This window comes from Rhea americana, unplaced genomic scaffold, assembly GCF_003343005.1.
Source record: "Rhea americana isolate MKP2758 unplaced genomic scaffold, rheAme1 scaffold_12, whole genome shotgun sequence".
NCBI classification, from domain to species: Eukaryota; Metazoa; Chordata; class Aves; order Rheiformes; family Rheidae; genus Rhea; species Rhea americana.
In genome coordinates, this window is record NW_028185261.1 from 1,999,636 (window position 1) to 2,020,216 (window position 20,581).

The following is a 20,581-nucleotide window of genomic DNA, read 5'->3' on the forward strand; positions in this document are numbered from 1 at the left end:
AAAAAGCACTCCAGTGCTTAAAGAATCTACAAGGGAAGAACTGAATGGTGATATTGGGCGATCATATTAATTTCTTACTAAATTAATAAAGTTTCTTAAAAACTTCAGCAATGTTATGTCTTAATACAGTCAGATTTTATATTATCATAAAAGCTAAATAAAATAATCTTGAAGCCATTACAAAATATGATAGACTAAGAGAAGGTGGCTGAGTAAAAGGGAACCTTAAACTTTTCAAACTGGATGTGAAACTTGTAAGAATTCTTGCTATATAAAGCAGCAAGATTGTACACTATAGATTCTTGGCAAGTCTACTGCTGCTCACCTACTGTTAATAATAAAAAATAAGTTTATTTGGAAAAATTCCCATACAGGGAGGGGGGAGGGAAACAAGCAGAGACAATGAGAGAGGATTTCAAATATACATTGTTTTCATTTAGAATGGGTTGTGATTTTTTTAATTTAGAGTTTAATTTTAAATAATTTAAAACTTACGTCTGGACCATTTCCTCACAACTAGAGTACGCATGTGTAGCTTTGATAAACTATGTTGAAGTGTTCACTTACTTGTGTAAACCTGCTGTACTGTTACTCCACAGTAAATGGATATTTACCTAACAAAATTACTTTTTAAAAAAATACATGTTTTTCATTAATATCATGCCCTACAAGGAAAAAAAAGAACCCCTTCATTCATCTCACAACTTTATTTTCTGCAGTAACGCCTTACCTTAATACCACAGCGTGATCAACAGCAATTCCTGTGTTCCAGTCACTTGTTCTTAATAATAATAATATAATAGTAATAATATATAATATTATATAATAATAATAATAGTATAATAATAATATAACAGTAATTCTATAAGGAAGCCAACTTAAAATTGTATTATTCTGTTAAATTTAGGAGAGTTTCCATAACTGCCTTGACATTTGTTGCTATTTTATTATCTTTTATATTGCCTCTTCATAGGTAAAGATTATTAATAAAGATTAACTTTTACTGTTATTTACTGCCTACTGCTGTTCTCTKTTATACTGTTTTATCTGACTTGATCAAAGCAAAACTTGAGATGGGTTAATAAGTTCCCAAATGCTAGCAAATGCACAATAAACTAAGAAAGGAGTATTTTATGTGTACTGTAATCAGTAAGGCAGTAGTTGAGGAAAAAGGAAGATCTATTTTCTTTACTTGATCATACCACTTCATTTAGAAAATTTATAATTTTCCAAAATAACTCTTAATAGCTTAAAAATACATTTATCCTTTTCATATAATGTGGTAAAGATTGGCTGTGCAGTGCTGCTACTTATCAATGAAAAGAATTACTAAAAGAAAGGCTGGAGCACTAATTCAGACATCACATAGCTATTTTATCTCTGATAGCTTCTGATTTTATCTTTTTCAAACCATTTCCTCTGTTCAGGAAGGTAAGTTCTTTTTCAAAAGCTATTCCATGCCTATCTCCTTCACACTCCTGTTGGAGTGTAGTAAGGTAATAAAGCATGTTACTTTCCTGACTCAGCAGTGAGTGTCCTGCTCTTCTCCCTCCAACTTTAGTCACCGATTGTAAACGATTGTAAACGGAAGTTGTGGAGTCACTGCTGTCTGGGCTGAACTCACAGCACAGTCAGAGTCAATCAGTCTAGACAGTTTGAGAGTGTAGCCACATCTCCGTATATGGTATTACTACTTCCATCCCTGTTATGGGAAAAAAATGAGATGTGGATGCTTGGGATGAGATTCACAATCAACACATATCCTACCATAAGTTAAGAAAATCATTTTCTGTTGCAGAAAAAGATTTTATTGCTTGCACTGTGTTATTATGCCTGACAACAACAACAACAAAAAAGAATAAAAGCCTAAAGCAGACTCAGTAGTTTCAAGCAAGAAATACCCTACCAGTGTAGAAATTATATTTCTTTGCTAGCTTGTTTAATTCTCAGCATGACTAACAAAAAATAAACACTAGCTACTAAGATCATGTTACAGACTGTAAGCAAACTAATTATATGCTTCTATATTTACTCTGCTGTTATGTCCACTGTTAGATTTATAGCTACTGACTAAGGTATTCAGTGGTGAAAATTAACCACAAAGAAGTGGGCAGAAGAACTGGGATTTGTTTTTAAACAAGATACTGATTTTTTTTTAAATTTGTTGGTATAATTGAATAAATTTATTTTGGAATCATTTGGACTCTGAGAACTACCTTCCATTATTCAACAGATAAAACTCATTTCCTATTAGAAATTGCTAATCTTGTAGGTTTTTACTCATCAAGTAGTCATTAACATAAATGAATAAAACTTAACAAGATGCAAGACATGGGCTGCATTTTTTGGATGAAACATACTTTATTTTGCTATTCCAGAGTCTGCAGTCTGAAATACGGACAGTGTTTTATAGTATTTCTGCTATGTGACTTTCACTCTCCTACTTGCAACATTACACTCAGCAAGAAATGGACAAAGTCCTACAAAACTATGAAAACATAAGGCACAACGATCTTCCTTAAGGGCCCTGCAAAGTAAACTTTTATGTACATCTTCCATGAATATCTGTAATAAGCTTCAGCCTCTTAATGGAACTAGTGCTTTACTATATCAGTAGCATCAGTGTGTGGAGCAAACATAGGATTACTTGTTAATAGATACTACTGTCAGTCTCCTAGAAAAACCTGTACTGATGTTAAGAGGTTTAGTACACGTTTTGCTCATGCTTTGTGAAGTGGCTTACTGCTTTGAACAGATGTTTAAGGAATAACTTGGTATCTAACAAGACAGTAGAAAGCAAGCCTAACTTGGCCAAAAGTACAGACTTTACATATTATTTTGCTTTGGTCAGTTGGTACTTTTTATTTCTGTTATATCTAATATTAATCTTTAATGTTAATTTTCTTGAAAAACAAGCCCGTGAAAACATTGTTGGGCAAGAAACATGAAGAAACCACAACTGCTGTCCTAGGCTGAAGTATGAGAGCAATTCACTAGATCAGCAAAACCTCATTCAATTATTATGCAAAAGCTATTGTGAGCAAGAGGCCGTAAGGCAATGTTTTTCTTTAGGACAACGAAAGAATAACTAAGCCTTTAAAATTGTTTTCTAGTTGGTGAAAAACCCTCAGATGTAGAGTCTGAAATTCTCCTGTTAGAAAGGAAATGAGTCATGCCAAGATTTTATCCAGTTTGATCTGTTCAGTATTGATAGGTCTATTATTTCAGTATTAGTCAACACCTTTCCTCTGTCAGCCCAGGGCTTTGTTTCCTTTAGGATTTCACACCATCAAATTCAGACAATACTGCTTACTTTACAAAAGGATTCATATTTCTTTAGTCTGACAAAATTAGTCATTATAAACCACATCTCTCTCTTCGAATTTGCTCTGAGGAGACCTTCTGCAGATTTGACTAACTTACCTTAGTCGTTGCTCATTAATACACCTAAAGACTTAAATATTTAAAAGATACTTTTAGAAAGTATTTTAACTCCAAAGAAAAGTGCCAACAGGAAATAAGATAATAATGTAGAAAGCAATCAGGAAAAAAAAATATCATCTGTAAAATTGCGTATGTATGCTTTTTTTTTTTTTTTTTAATACTCATGCATATATAAGATGTAATAGAGAAGCAAAAAGTTAAAGGCTACCCCATTCCAGTAAGGGAGAGGGGATGAGAACATATCAGTCAAAACACACTGCTTGGAAGTTTGAAAGATCGCAGCAGAGATTTTTGGAAAGGGATGGGAACAATACGTTAACCTAAAGGCCTTAACGGAGTTGGTTCTCTGYTTCTGAAGTAGAAAAAACAGATAAAAGGAATTACTGAATTTACAGGCTTTCTTTGCTCTTTTATCTCACATGGAATATGCATATTCTGTGCAGAAAGTTGTTATATTCTGCTTCTTCCACCCAACATAAATGGCTCAAGTTGACAGCACCTAAAAATGACTATGAATAGTATCAATATGAACTCTGTGAGTGTAGCCCACTGAATGAAAAGCTTTTGACCCTCTATACTAGCTAATTTTTTAGTGACAGCTCCTTCATAGGTCAATTCCATCATCAGATTAGAACTGAACTTCTTCCTGATCTGCTCTTCTRTTTTTATCTTGCAGAGCTGGTAAAAATGTGGCTGGCAAAATTAAATGTAAGAGTACTAATATTACACTTGTATAAAGAGTCACCCCTACTATCTCTTCCTCACTTTCTTTCCAGCCTTTCCCCCTCCCTGGTTTCCAGGGAAGGTAAGTTACTCACTATATACTATCAATTTAATTCTATTTTTTCTGCTTTCACTAAAAATCTATTAAAACATATCGATTTTTTATGTAGTTCCCCAAAAGTTAGGAAATAAGTATTTGTCTTATTTTTAGTTGCATCCAATTCTTTCCTAACCACCTTTTCCCTCTTCTGTCCATAACTGTTTTCATAAAATTTTAAGTACTGTGCTTTCTGATGAGACCATTAACCATAGCAAAAGCATAGAGAACGTTATTAGAATGCACACTCAGTTTTTATATAGAAAGGGGTAGTGACTTGATCTGGCAGAAACACTTTTGAAACAGTGTCAGCTGGAAACTCCGGAAATAGTAYTCTGCTATGAGCAAAGAGGAACAATACTTCCATGCACCCATGATACATATGCACACAAAATAGGGGTGACATTCCAGTATATTTCCATTTATGGAGAAATTCCAGAAGACAAGAGGCATTTTCTAGTTTTCCTATGTTCTCACTTGCCTCTGGTTATACAGAGATACCCAAAGATTACTGTTTTCTATAATAGAGATACTGCCAGTCTTGTCAGTTTAAATAATCTTATATTTAGTAAGTGTGTGACAACTTACATACAACTTTTTCTGACCTATAGCTTTAGAGAATTTCTAACTGATTGTGATTTATTTGGTCATGCATTTTTGAAGTAATCTAATGAATCTCTGTCTTAAAGAGAAGTTGTCTTTGCTTCTATATTAACTACTCCAGAACCCTAATTCCACATCTTTCCTTGAATCATCTGTCCTCTTGTGTTCCTTTAGTAAGAGTCCAACATTTCTACTAAGGGATTTAAAACAAAATCAAGTTCAAAAAGTTCTGAAGAATTCTCTGGTTCAGCATATGAAAAAAAAAATCTACAGAGTTCAACCTTCCCCACAAACACACAGAATACAAATCCCCCTTTTCTTAAAAAAAAAAGAAAAAAAAAATATGAGAACTCAAACTCACCCTCACTTTGAAAGCCATTGTATTTTGATCTTCTGTACTCAAGGAAGACTGTCTTATCTGGAGTTAACATTAAAAATTAAGATGTCATTACCTATAAAACCTTACACTAGTGACCATGTCTTTGTTGGGTTTAAGAATAAGTATGTATTTAAGAATAAAGCTAAAAGAAACAGATCAGTCTAGACTCACATCTCTGAACAGTCTCTAAACATTATATATATATATTTTTTTTTAATTATTTGCTTTCAAGAAGTTAGTTCACAATTACCAGGATGTCGTTCTAGTGGGCTGTTTCTTGGGTGTCACTGAGGAAAGAATTTCTGGAATGTAAGCTTTTTTTGCAGTCAAAAGAAGTCTGTCCAGCTAATACTGGCAACGGTTATCAGTGACAAAATATGCAGACAATTCTGTGCTGTGAATAAAGGGCATATTTAAGAGTTTCTTCTTTTACTGTCTTGAGGAAGGTATCTTATTCTACTTCTTCCTGTTCTCCTCTTCCTCTCCCCAACATGTAATATATGTAATTTATGTGTAGTAAACATTCAGTAAACTGTAACTTTATATTGCTGTGTGGAAGGGACATCAACCCCTCCCCCCCCCAAAAAAAAGACACACTATTTATAATAAATTTAGGTTTAGAAGTTATCACCTGGAAAACAGACTTCCCGTGTTTGTTGTCAAGATGACAACTGAAAAGGAAGTGGTACAGAGCTGACATTACTGACACAAAGTCTATTTCTAGCAACTACTAGCTTTTTATTACAGGGACAAGTTCACAAGTGAAATGACAGCAGTTAGACTCCTTTTGTTATCCCTTGTTCGCATTGTGACTCCAGTCTGTTACGCTACAGACATTAAAAAAAAAATACTACTTTTGCTGTGCCCTTTCTGATAAGGGTTCCTAATCCTTCCCTCGGTTGTATGACTAAAACCTGGAACGTGTAGAGCCACATTCGCAGAACACTCTAGTGGGTAACAGCGAGCTTTGTTCCATGTCTGTGGAGGTCCCCAAAAGGGACAGTGCAGCCTGCTGGTTTATACAACAGTTACCAACCTAGCTGATACTAGAAAGGTCAGTCCAGAAAAAAAGCCTATGTTACCTAGTGTTTATACTTGGAAGGGAGAGAAGACAACAGAGGAGAACAATGAATTTGAAAATTGAAAACTTCTTCACTAGAAACTTTGCTATTATCCAATTCATGTCTGAGGTTTTAAGGAAGATTTTTTTTCCTAAAGGTTTAAGAAAGCTTTAGCTGAATTTCTACAGCCACAAAAGATGCTCTAAAACTGTATTGTAAGTTGATGCTGCAGAGCAATACTTTTTCCCTTGAACTAGTTTCATCCTAGAATAGGTCAAAAGGATAATATCTGTAGAGCATATTTCTCTTATCACCTACTGTAAAAGGAACGTTATGATCCTTTGTGAAACATCCTACAGTAATTTGCTCATCTTTTCCCTTCAGGAACGTTTCTGCCTTTTTCCATATGCTTTACACAGCAATAAAGGAAAGTAGGATATTTTCTTTTCTACTGTATCCTACTTTAATTTAGTAGTATCTCATTGTTCTTGAGGCCTGATTGGTTATACATTGGAAATCTCTCCTTACTTTTAAGCAAGTCTTGATTAAATTTATGTCCAGATGTACTCTAAGAATTTTGAGTTACCTTTGAGGTCTTTCACTAAACACAAATGAAATGCTGCTGTTTACAATCCAAAGAACTGCTTATTTTTGCCATTCATTTCAATAATGTGCTATGAAGGAGCCTGTTGTGTTCACATATTAAGGCTATAACATCATAAATGAATAAAACATCTTGGCCTTAATACTAACACCAGCAAAAGCCTCCCTCTGTAAAAAAACAGAGCATCTATTGAAGCATTTAAAAAAAAAAAAAAAAAACACCCTGAGCCACTTCTAACTCTCTAATTCTCTTAATATCACTTTGAGAGGGAAAAGGGATAAGTAAATTGCAGATATCGCTGTAAAAAGCACTTAATATGCCACAAAAAATATACACAATACATAACCAGAAGGCATTTGCCTCATTAAAAAATTCGGTTATTAAGGCCCATTTACAACCAAGACTCAGTCATCGTGAGAAAGGTAAAGTTTCTAATTCTGTAAGAAACTGGTATTTGTAGCCCTGAAATACACTTAGAGGTTGATGCATTCTTCAAGAGCAGAATACACTTTTTTTTTTTTTTTAATAGACACTTTCTCTAGTTAGCATCAAATCAAAACTAAGAAAGTTACAGGACATTGCTTCCTCTAAGCCTTTTCTTCCCTACAGAGCTAGTAACACAAGCTAGTAGGAGTGAGGTTCAAAAGAAAACATAGTAGAGCTGTGGAACTGTTGCTAAAAGATGCCTAAAATGTTCTAGGGCTCAAGGGGGAGAGTAGGGAGAAAGGAGGCAAAGTACCTGAAAGAGAAAGCTGTCAAGGCTTTAAGTACCTACCTGGTTCAGGAAAACTTTTGAATTGAAAATAGTTGGAGGCTGTAAGTGACTAAGCTGTCAGTACTCAGGTAAAGTATACGAACTCCGATCTCTTCTCTATGGGCCTGCTTTCGGCCAGTACTACAAAGTACTGGACTAAATGAACTTTGGTCTGATGCAAGCGGGCCGCTGTTACAGTCTTCGGCAACTCCTCTGGCCTTCCCAGCTCTCACTTTTCCAATTAACTTATTACTGTTATTAAAGTGGTATTTCTTCTGAGATATTTCAGGTAAGTATAGACATATACAAGGTGTCTGAGAGCTATGATACTGCTCTCACCCTTTCGCAGCTTAGGACTGTAATAATTTTACTGAGCGGGAAGGAAACATCTAAACCTGTCCGGCTTCTGGTTTAGTCACTTAATCACTCTTATGGTTTCAGTAAGGTATTCGTAACTACAACACAGAACAAGAATGACAATGAAGTTTCCAAGATTAAAAAAAAAAAACAACAAAACCTAAAATATGTAAACATGCATTGCTTATTATATTTAAGTGATTTTCAAAGAAGGACACAAAGATAAACACTCTGTATACCTTAGTACTCTGGCATAAGTAGTAAAATCAGCATTCAGAGTAAGGGACATACTTTCCTGACAACTGCTATTGCACACATCTGACTAAAGAACTATAAAGGAAATATTCATAAGAATACTCTCTAGCTTGTATGTGTAAGTAAGTTTTTATAGAAAATGTTTCTGAAACAAACATAATCTAGTTRCAACACTGAACACCAAGAAAGGTACCACTTTGTCTAAAATTCATCTGTAGTAAAAACCTCCACTTGAAACAGCAGAAGAGCACTCTCCACTAACAGCATTATTTGTTACAGCTCTTAGACAATACAGTAGGTCAGTCATCACGTAATTTTTTACCAATGTTTGAGGTATGATTGACATATGTTAAAATGCTATTTCAAACTTTAAAGCTAACAAATACTCCATTTCCATAATAGCAGACACTGCTATGGAAAGGCATTTTTTTGCAGCATTTTACTAATTCTTGTCAGCCAGTTAGGTATCCAGTGTGCTGCAACAAAAATGCTGTTAAGGCAGAGTGCAACACTAGCATACTTTCAGACAGAAAAAAAAAATTAAAAAATCGTTGCACTTTTTCTATACTACTCATTTTCCAAGTTACAGTGCAAGAAGTAAAGTCAAGGAACAGAGGGAAATTTTATCTAAGAGCTGCCTTTGATCCTTGATAGTCTGACTTCTGCTCTAACTGTTCCTGTTGGCTTTGTATGGTTTAACAGGCAAGTACTGTACGTTTTGGCCCACACAAACTGGACAGTCACCGAACTGAAAATTCTGTTATTTTAAGATTCTAATCATCTTATCCTGCCACAGGTTACTCTATAGTGCAAGATTATTTACATTTGATTAATTATGGGAAGTTTGCATCTGTAGGATTAACTCAGTGATAAGTCACATTCAGGTAGACTCAATTATCACAATCAATAATCTACGTGAACATAGGTTTTGCATTCATTTTTAACTGTGCATTTGAGTGAAATTACCTGTCAGATGCAAATTTAGGCTTCAAGTTATAGGACTGAGGTTATATTCAAGCTGATCTTCAAGCAACAGGAACAAAAAGTAGCATATTGCTACTTAACCTTAAAAGTATTCCTGAATGACACTCTTTAATTAGAGTTGCTCAGTCACTCTGCTTTCATGGTCAGAAATCTAGATAAACCAACCAAGAGGTCAGAAGACCTCCAAGAACAAATACAATGAGAAGTGCAAAATGAGTTGACCAGACAGAAAGCAAGAAGTAGCAGCAAACTTTTTCCTAACCATAAAAAGTTACAAACCAATATTTATTGCCTATGAACATTTTTCTTCAACTTACAGATACTTGACATGTCTAACTAGTACACAGGGCCACCGTTGTAAATATTTAGGTGAAGCATACTCAGAAGAGGTATGGACTACAACTGAGTTCTTCAGACCTAAAAAGAGGCTTGCTCTATTTGCTTAAATACCAGCATTTTCTTTCAAGTCCTAGTATTTTCTTCTGATTGATAAAGTCCTTTGTTTTCGTCATCAGCTGTGCTGAAGCCTCTCTCTCCCTGCCTGAACCATCTATGTTAGCTCAAATTAGTAGGAGTTATCTTCTCCTATCCTTCCACTGCAACATGTAGATTACTTAATAACATCTGTACAATTACAGAGAAGATAATATTCTTAAGAAATCAGTATTACATAAACTATTCCAGCATCCAAGGTAGAAAAATACAGAAAGCTGTTTTCAACCTCTAGAATGATTAAAGTACTTTTATTCCCATTCAAAATATACAGCTTTGAAAAAATGATGCATCATACATTCAAGTAAGAATTGCATTCTCAGTGTCATGATCTCCAGATATTTGTTCGCTGGTCAGTATCAATGTAGTAACATCAGCACTGTTTATTTATGGCCATAGCAGGAAATTCTTCAGAAATAAATATTTATTACCTGACTTATATGGTAGTTTTTCATTAAAAACTTACATTTAGAAGTCATTTTCAGTAGGCCTCTTTTTCCCAAATGCTATTTCTTGTTCCTATGGGGGGTGGGGGGGAGGAGAAAACAAAACAAAACGGTATTCTAACACAAATATCCCCAAAAGTACTAAGTGTCTGTCAGCTATTTTAGAAACAGCATACATCAAGAATAACTCATTAAAGCTAACCTCACTGCTCAAAAGCAGTCTGAGCAATCTCACTAACAATGCCATGTATCTTGGTGGTCTTTAAGTAGTAATTTGAACAAAACTCCAGAAGCCATTGACACAAAATTGCAGTTAGTACAGCAGTACTGTTAAAAATGCTATTAAAACTATGACAAGCACTGATTAATAAGATTCTATCTTACAGTCCCCTAGAAAAAGCACTAGAGAAATCTTTATAGCAGTTTGATCAATTTTTTATAAAGCAATACCTGATATTTAGACCTGACACTAATGCCCCCTACAGGGTACGAAACAAAACCCACTGCTCTAATCTTCTTTCAGAGCCAAATGTTACTACTAAATGATCTAGTGCTATTTATGGAATACCAAAGATATGGTAGGCATTTTTAGACCATGAGTGTAACATCCCTGCTCTGCAGAGCTTGCAGTCTTAGCTAATATATAAACACAGTGGGAAAATAATCAGACTCAAACATGAGTAATGCATAGCACATTAAATCCGTTAATAGATGGGTAGGAGATAAGAATGGGGGAGGAGGCAGGTTCCACAGTCAAATCATACACTCTGCATGAACTGTAGAAAAAGAATTCAAATTGAAGTGAGCCTGAGTTTAATGGAAGCCAACACCTTCAATTTTGTATCAGGACAGACTGGAGAGAAAATTTATTGCTATGTAAAATAATGAAGTTTGTTATCATATCCTAACTTAAGAGAAAAAGGTCAACACAAGTATTTTAAAGTTGATAATTTTTATTTACAATTTTCTTGGCAAAAGTGGTGGGAAAGTTTAAAACGTTTTAAACAGAGGGCACCATATCGTATTGTATGATGTAATCGGTTCACAATCTGTATCTCCAGTATCCAGCTGATCCAATAAAGCTAATCAACACAAAGAAGCATAATCTGCATCAGCTCCATTACAGTAGACTGCCTAAAACCACTTTAGACAGTTTCTAAATCAACATAATCACTATTAAATATGCAGTTCCAGTGAAAAATGTTCACTTYGATTTTATACTGTACCTGGTATCAACTTGGCCACTTACACTTGCATACTGGCAAAGCAGTTATACTTCCTACTTTGAGTTGAAAGTTATTATCTCTTTTTCTGCAAAGTCAGCTGTCAGATTATTATGAACTACTCTGTATATTTTACTGTGAGCATAGTCAAGGTTGAAGTAGATGAGATTGAAGGAAAGTATTCCTGGTATATGATGTGCCCTTCAGAATCAGCTGGGTAACCATAAACATCCTGTTAAAGAATTCTATTTCAAAAGGAGGGGAAAAAAAAAGTAGTCAGTTTTCACTTTGTCACATGGATTTCAATCCCCATTAGAGCTTCTGCATTCATTCTTCTAAATCAAGAGTGTTTAATTCTTCTTCTAGTTCATCCAAGTCCTCGCCAGTAAAGAGATTTTCATCAACTGGAACTGCATCAATCACTCCGTTTTCCAGTTCCCCATCTTCATCATTATCTTCCTCTAAATTATTTTGCTCACTGTTGTTTATCTCACCACCAGAAGCTTCACTTAATTTATTATCTGAAAAATAAAAATAGTTCTTGCAGGTCTCTAGATGTCACAAGTTTTAGTCAATCACTAAATGACACTCCTCCTAATGAGGCTCTGAAATTTTTTAACTACATAAGTAATTTATACGTGGACTTCAAATGCTAAGTTGTATACATCTGATTAATATGCAGGTTTGTATCATTAAGTATTAAAACAGATAGAAAAATAACCCATAAGCTCAACTCCTCAAACTCCTATTTTCACAACCAGTCAAACCAYTTACAAGTTATTTCTTCTAAACATCTGTACTTATAAGACTTAGTGTTAAGAYCTTGCTCCACAGGTGCAGCAAAATCAAGCTTTTGCTCTAAGAAGTTAAGCAAAGGATTTTTGGTGATATGTTTTCCTTCAGTTGGTTACTAAATATGCAAAAAGAAAAAAATGCTAAAATAATCTCAGATATCTCAGGAATTATATAAAGTGGATATATAGAGATATAGATATATCTGTATGTATCTTTTTATTTAAATTTGAAATTAAGGTATTGCAAAGTACACAGCATTTACTAGACATTTTTTTTTTAATACACACCAAACCTCTGCTTGGAGACTAAAAGCATCCTGTGTTTGCAGAATGAAATAATGACTACAGATAACATGATATTAAAAGAACAAGAAAGAACATACCCCTCCTAAATGTCGCTTTTTGGCAACTCSAGAATCTACTTCTATTTGCCTTCTGAGAAGTCCTTAACAATTCAATCTCTTAATACTTATACATAAATAATGAACTCACCATCTTTTTCTATTGAACTGTATGTGCTGAATCGCTCTGGACTAGCCACAGTAATACCAGTCTCATCCACAGCTTTTGGGACATACAGGCTCAAATCTACATCATTTATGCAAACAGGGTCTTCCACCTGAAAATATAGTCATTTTTTTGACAAAATATACTCTAACAATGTTAAATTAAGAACCAGGCATTGGTTCTATTGCACTATAAGAGCTCTCAAGTTTTTTTTGTAAACTTAAAGAATCAGAAAAAAAAGTTTCAAAACTTGGAATGTAACCTGAAATATTATTTGAGTTAATACTGTTCTTTACCTCATCATCTTCTCCTGTTCCTTGAGTATAATGGGTGTCATCTGCTTCTTCATCATCTGCATCAACTAGCTCAGGTCGAAATTCAAACACTTCACGTCCACTAATCTATTAGAAGACAGAGGAATAAAATTTAATCACTTCACAGAATTTATACTGCTGTTAACAAACAAAACAAACAAAATATCCCCACCCACACAATTCCAGACCAGCTACCTTACTGCATAACTTGTATACTGTTTCTTCTTACATTAAGAATTGGAGTGTAGAACATACCACCAATGCTTTGCCAGCTTTAAAATCTGCTTTCCTTCTTTCCATATCTTGCTCAGCCTTATCAATTTTTTCTTGTCTTTTTCTTCTCTTCCATGCAATAAAACACTCTAGAGTGATTTTGGTAACATTTGGTCCTAAGGCAGCACGCTGTCAAATAAAAAGACTTGATTAAAGCTAGAAATTGTTTACAAAGGCTGTAACAAATTATAAATTTGTCTTCTCTAAACACTAATTGAAAAACACTTCTTCCTCATTCCTTCTGCACTTTTACCATTGTTAAGCATGTGCCAGCAACTTAAAGTTTGACTCAACAAAGGACCTTCCACTTAGTGAGATGTGTCAACATGAAAGTTAAAATGAAACATGGAGGAGGAAAGAAATCAACAGCCTCTAGTACACATATCAGCTTAAGTTCTGCTCTGATTGGCACTGCCAGTCAATGCTGCCAAATGTAAGCAGGGCAGCAGCATCTTCAGAAGGCGCTGTTCTCTTCCTTTTGCTTCCTCATGAGACAGTTGTCAAAAAAAGTAAGGGGGCAGCAAACTGTGTATTAGAAACATCCGCAGACACAGCGGTAACAAATAAACAAAAATAGTAGTAAGAAATAAAATGTCTCTGAAGAAATGGGATTATCAAAACCTGCACTAACAGTGAATATTCAGTTATAATTTTTTTCAAAGTTATTCTCTAGATAATAGTTTCTAAACAAAGACATGATTCAAAGACATGATACAATGTCTTTCATCCTAATTCACAAAGCTATACAAAACATTTTATGCTTTTAAATTATTCATTAGGAATTTATTTAAAATTTGTTATTTCCAGAAGAAACACCACCAAGAGGTACCCAGCTGACAACATTACCTCTTTTTCTATTAGATCTTCTAAAGAAATTTCATCTTGCTTTTCCTCCTTCTTTTTGTCTTTTTTTAACACAAAACCTGGAGGAAGAGCATGGCGATACATGCAGTTGTCTCCTCCCCCTGGACAGACCCAAAACCATCCGTATTTGTTGTTTTCAATAGCATCAAGAAAATACTTGCAGACCTGTATAAAACAGTGGTTGTTAGCAATACATCCTGGGGTTTTTGTTTGTTTTTAATCCTTCAGCAATTTACACTAGCACAGCACATCAGAAGTATTGTATACAGAGTTATGCTCAAAACAGAGCATAAGAAGAAACATGTAAAAAGCACTACTACTAAAAGAGGAAATAAGAGCGGCAACTAATTATCTAAATAAACTCAGGTTTTCAACAGTACTCCTGTTTAATGTAACACAAATTTAGGACACGATGACTCAGAAAACTGACAACTTTGTACTGCTCTAAACCCAGCAGCACATGCAGGAAGCACACTGATGAGTCTTACTGCTCACACATACTGGCATATTGCTTAGTTAAAGCAGAGAGAATCAACCCCAGAGGTTAAGCCTTCCTTAGGATCTTGAGGTAAAGATCTGAAAGGTCTGAAATTTTTAACAAGCAGTTCGTGATTAACACCTAGCCATAATCAGAGCTTAACTTTCATGAAATTAAGCAGTATCAATAGAATATCTGGTATGGGAAACAAGGTGAAACAGTTCTGAAGAATGAAAAGCTAGAGAATATTCTTGAAGTTAGAGACCAGGGACTACAAGTGACCTCTCAATCAGTAAATTTCAGATTACAGGAAAAGACTGAAATTTATGTACTTGTATGTCACTCAGTACTTAAATGCTTTGTGGTAATAAAACCTAATGCATCAATCACTCAAACGAGATGACTGACCTAGATAATCAAAATATCTGAATCTAAGCAAGTAGAATGCATTAGATACATTAATAATGCCTTTAGCATTTTTATTGTAGAGGCACATCATCTAACATTCACGTGTATTTTACATAAAAAATACATCACTCAGCCTTGTTCTCTGAGATAAAAATAGATCAATTTTAATTCAGATTATCTTTACAGTATTCCATTCACAATCTTCAGATATCAACAAACATGCATATTTAATGCCAGTTTGCACTTAATTCTCTARCAAATATTTACTACAGCTCAATTAAAAAAAAAGAGACATACTATTTGAGTTTTGGGTTTTTTCTTTTCTGCCTCACCATGCTTCTTGTTTACCACTTCTTCCAGCTTCTTCTCATCCCAGTTATCCATTGTATCTAGAGGACAACAAATGGTTTCACAAACATTCCAGATAAATAATACGATTTTTATTAAGAGAGAAAAGCAACCTGACTTTTTTTTTTTAAAGTAATTATTACATTTGACCTACAGAATCTAAAATAAATTCAGGCTTTTCTAATACAATTTTCACTCTCCTACGCTGCTTAAAAGAGATTTTTCTCAAAAACTTAAGTTTATATTTTGATGTGCATAAAGGGTGTTTCTGAAGACTAAAGTTTAGTATTCCATCTGTATGTTACCTGGAGTGGAGAAGAGCAAAGAAGAAAAGAAAGGTGATGACTGAACAAAAGAGAAGACTGGAGATCAACATCCACAAATACAGATAAAATAACTTGAGGAGCAAAAGAGATCGTTCAGAATTTTCTGTGTTAAGTTAAAAGAATGTGCCATCAAAAGAAGCATGATTACCAATAGTTACAGTAGCGATGTAGTAGTGAAACTATGAGATACTATTGTATTCATCCAGGATGCCAGAAGCTAAACATTTAAATCAAGACAGGAACATGATGTATTGTGGAAACAGAAAAGAAATTTTAATACAGGTTTCTAGCCTCTGCTAACTTAAAGTAAAGGACAGTATCCCACCAACAGATCAAACTGGGAAAGACATGAAGCCACAGACAAAAATTTATTAAGCATCTTGAATTCTAAATCTGTGCACATACAGGTATAAACACTAGTACTGGAAGTCAAGTATGGCTGCTTGCTGCTCATGTATTTCCATTTTATAGAACCTAAAAGGAACTGGAAACACAGAAGAGCATACACTAAACAACTTGCTACCTCTATGATGTACCTTTTACATAGCAGAATTTAAAAGCCACTATCCAACAGCATATGAGGATACTTGTTTTTCAAAACAAGGTCTAAAGAATACTTGTGAGCAGGCTTTTTAAACCAAGTTTCACTATTACTGACAATTTTGAACACAGTGGTAGAGGTAGCCTTGGTCACGGATCAAGCTCTTCAAGACTATGCAGCTACAACAAAAGAAAACTCTATCTTAAAAATCTAGTTTCAGAATATCAGAATCGCTTTTTTTTTTTTTTAAGAAATATCATACCTTTTTCCAGGTCTTCATCTCTTGCATCAATGTAGACACTTCGTTTTTCACACTTCCTTTCCAAGGACAAATCATGAGAAAACTTGCATTTGTCTCCTTTAGTGCACTGCCCTTGCTTGAAGAATGCACAAACTACAGATTTGGGGTCAGCACCTTGGTGAAAAAAGTTTTGAGATTTTAGTGCATTTTTTTTTTAATTAGAACACTGAACAGGAGCTATAGCTGTATACTAAAAAATGAAAACAATTTAACATTTAACCCTTTAAAGTATGTTAAGAATGGAAAAACTTTTTTGAAAATTGAAGTTATTCAATATATAAATAATACAATTTTCATTAAGAGAGAAAAGCAACTTGACAGAAAAGTGCCTTCTTTTTCCTTCAGACTCCATGTCCTGAATGTGTCACATTCACTTTATATATCATGGTATTTACATTATAGTATCAAAACTGGCACCTGACTGTTTAAGGGCATCTGGACAGCAGTGTGCCTTAGTGAACTATTTTTACTACAATACATACTACGTACTAATTCTTGTAATTTCCTCTCTGTAGAGTAAGATATTTTTGTCTCTAACACACAGTAAAGCATCTTCTGTGTATCAACCTAACCTTTGTATATTAATAACACACTAAAATAAATTGTGTTAATCTGCAACCATTCAGACCATTTTCTTTGTTTAATAAAAGAAGATGACTGTTCACAGCACCGAAAGTAAATGTTAATAGAATATGAACTATTCAATCTTTCTAACTATAATTATTGAAGTCAACAGTGTCTTAGCGAGAACTACTTAACCATTAGGAGACTCAAAGGAAAGAAGGGAAGAAAAAGAAAAAAGAAAGCAGATAGAAAACATACAGTTATGAGACATTACTGAATCAGAAATGCTTTACTTGAAAGATTTTTTAAGTGCTAATGGAAGATTTTAAGCTCATATTGCTCACTTGCTCATTTTAAATTCGGTGCAAGTCACTAATGACTAGATTATCTACAGCAACAGCTGTTTAAAATTTTAAATTAAAACTTATTTTACCACTCAGTAGATCTCTAAAAACTTCAGATAATACATCTCACCTTGTTGGCAACCTCAACATAGATCTAAAACATGTACTAATACAATGTTAACCTTCTGAAATAACTACAAATCAAAAGATACTTTTATTTGGAGAAAACTGATTAGTTCATAAATGGAAAACTAGCCTTTGTTGCTGTTCACCTGCACAATGAGTAAGTACCAGGTTCACTTCAAGACATACATGGCTATCACACTCATTTGGTCAAAACTTCTTGGACTTTTCATCAGAATCCTAGTTTGTGCCGTAACTGACTTCAAGTAAGACCACACTTTTGAAACCAAGTCCTACTGTTAACTGTAAAGTGGAACAGAAATAATCAAGCAAATTTTTACTCTTTTGATTTGAATGCAAGTTTTCCATGAAGACAGGTAATTCAGATACTATATTCTTGTGACAGTTAAGTTCCCCTGAGGATATTGGCTGCTTTAGTCAACTGTCATCACATCAGAAAGTTGGACCACTCATCCAAAAGCACCTTCAAATGGACCTGAATACAGCAAAGTATCAGTAGCTGTCCTGTCAATACCAAGGTACCTTTCTGCACTCTAATGATCCAGTAACCTCACCGGTGTTCTTAAACTGTTAAACAGATACAGACAAGCTACTTCCTACAAAGATAAAGGAGAAAACAGACATAACTATTTTAATTAAAAGTTGTACACTGAACAAAATTATAATAAACATGTTGATAAATGCTAACGATTTTTTTTTAAATGAAGAGGCATTTTATAGGTTATTTTACTTGAAGTAGATACATTAAAAGAACATAACTTAGAAAATTCAAATTTTCATACCTTTGCTAATTTTCTGTGCAGCAACCACAGGCTTGAAGAGTTCATTTAGTTCTTGTAATTCTTTTTTCTTGTCTTCTTTTTTTAATTTCTTTTCACTTTCTGTCTGAGCAGCCTATAATGACCCCGAATTTGAAATTATTAATAGAAATATCAGAATGACACTATTCACTTCATATAAACTGTATATTAAAATATAGATTAGTTTATGGGGGGCCTTCAATTTCTGAACTTTTCAGAATTGTTGCGCTTGCATAAATAGCCAGTGCCATCTAGTGGAACCAATACTTCAAACGGACTAGACATACTTCTAATAGTATCAGTTTGTCAAAGATGTGAAATGCTGGTACCGTTAGATGACATGCTGTTACCTTTAATCCTCCTTTATGAATTAAGTGAAACACTGAAATTAGTACAAAACAAGCCAGTTTCTAACAGGAATTCAGCAGAGGAACACATAGCTGCTCTTTTGTGATGCATTACAAAACCGCTGCACTTCTGTTCGTAGCCAGTTTACTAGTTTAGTTTCAGGTTCTCATGAAACTGTTTATGGTAGTAAATATTCCCTGATAGGTGTTAAATTCAACTATGTTACTATTGAAATACTACGTAAATATATAAATATACTCCCATTAGTTAAAAGCTTTTTTTTTTTTTTGAAAACAAAGAAAAACAAAAAAAACAAACCTGCACTGAACCTATTCTCACATAGGTAGTAAATGCTAAGCTTGACAAGCTCTGCAAAAATAACAACAAAGAGGTGGTATTTTAAATACAACTAGTTACATCTATACTAGTCACAATACATCAGGTGAATAACATATCCATTTTTCTCTACTTCAGTGTTATATGACAGTCTGTAGGTATAGTGAAAAATGATGGAAAAAACCCAGTATGCATTGAGTGCTTACCTGACGTGGATTTTGCTGACCAAATTTAACCTGGTGAGTCACAGCCTTGATAAATTTCTGTTGTTTTGCACCTTTTTTATTCTTTAGGCCAAATGTTTTGTCCTAAATCAAGAGATGAATATAATCTAATTATGAAACTCTCCAACAGCTGGAACAAGTTTAAGTTCTTACTGCAAAAGACTTACTGTTCCACTCAGGTTTTACAGCTATACAGAGACCATCTCCTCTAGCAAAATAAGCAACCCAAGAAACAGGACAGACAATATTCAGACATGCTGCGAGAATGCATGAAATCTTGCATAATCTCCAAAGTTTGCTTTGCAAAAGAATTTGAGTAAATACTGCTTGTGTGAGCTACTACTTTTATCCCCAGATCTTGTGTTCAGCAAGTATTACCCCATGTGCTAACATATGCTGGTGGCTGACTAGCAGGAGATCAACTTTGCACAGGAAGACCTGGGGATCCTGGTGGACAAAAAGCCACAAAGTGCTTTACTGGGTCATGTTCAGCAACTTAGCCAACAGTATTTTGGGCTGCATTACGAAGAGCATTGCCATCAGGTCAAGGAATGTGATCCTTCCTTCCAAGGAACGAGATTCTTGAGTCTGAGTAGAGACTCAGCACTGGTGAGGCCACATCTGGACTGCTGCATCCAGTTCCACACTTCTCGGTGCAAGACTGACACAAAGCTACTGGAGTGAATCCAGCAGAGGGCCACAAAGATGATGGGACTGGAGCATCTCTCATAAGGAGAGGCTGGAGATTTCCAGCCTGGAAAAGAAAAGATTCAGGGCAGTTCTTACCAATACTTGTAAATATCTGACAGGAGGCTACAAGGAAGATGGAGCCAAACTCTTCTCAGTAGTGCCCAATGACAGCATTAAAAGCAATGGACACAAACTGAAACATAAGAAATTCCATCTGAACATAAGAAAAACTCTTTCCACTGTGATGGTGCAGGTTATTCAGAGGTCATGGAGTCTCCATTTATAAGTCAACTGGGCACAGTCCTAAGCAACCTGCTCCACCTGATCCTGCTTCCGCAGGAGGGGTGGATGAGATGATCTCCTGCAGTCCTTTCCAACCTCAACTAGGACAAGAGGTAGCGGGCGCAAACTGAAATACAGGAAGTTCTGTCTGAACAGTAGGAAAAACTTCTTTATTGTGAGAGCGATATACTATGGAGTCTCCTTCTCTGGAGATATTCAAACCCCGCCTGGATGCAATCCCATGCAATGTGCTCTAGGTGACCCTACTTGAGC

General features: G+C 34.8%; 1 protein-coding gene across 1 annotated transcript; it reads right to left on the bottom strand.

Annotated features, from left to right (window-relative positions):
* Positions 1–11,134: 11,134 nt before the first annotated feature.
* ZC3H15 (zinc finger CCCH-type containing 15) lies at positions 11,135–19,442 on the bottom strand. The gene is made up of 9 exons (XM_085321870.1): positions 19,319–19,442; positions 18,411–18,522; positions 16,538–16,690; positions 15,358–15,449; positions 14,157–14,339; positions 13,293–13,439; positions 13,020–13,124; positions 12,709–12,835; positions 11,135–11,943 (listed from the first exon to the last, which is right to left on the bottom strand). Exons 4-9 carry the CDS (start codon positions 15,442–15,444, stop codon positions 11,750–11,752), a joined length of 843 nt encoding a protein of 280 aa, XP_085177996.1. The 5' UTR covers positions 15,445–15,449; positions 16,538–16,690; positions 18,411–18,522; positions 19,319–19,442; the 3' UTR covers positions 11,135–11,749.
* Positions 19,443–20,581: the final 1,139 nt, after the last annotated feature.

Excerpts from the sequence above, each read along its gene's own strand:
- ZC3H15 (XM_085321870.1), bottom strand. The coding sequence starts at position 15,444 with ATGGATAACTGGGATGAGAAGAAGCTGGAAGAAGTGGTAAACAAGAAG. Across the intron at positions 13,125-13,292 it reads AAGCTGGCAAAGCATTGGTG|ATTAGTGGACGTGAAGTGTT; the intron begins GTATGTTCTACA and ends GTCTTCTAATAG. Across the intron at positions 12,836-13,019 it reads GAACAGGAGAAGATGATGAG|GTGGAAGACCCTGTTTGCAT; the intron begins GTAAAGAACAGT and ends CTATATTTTCAG.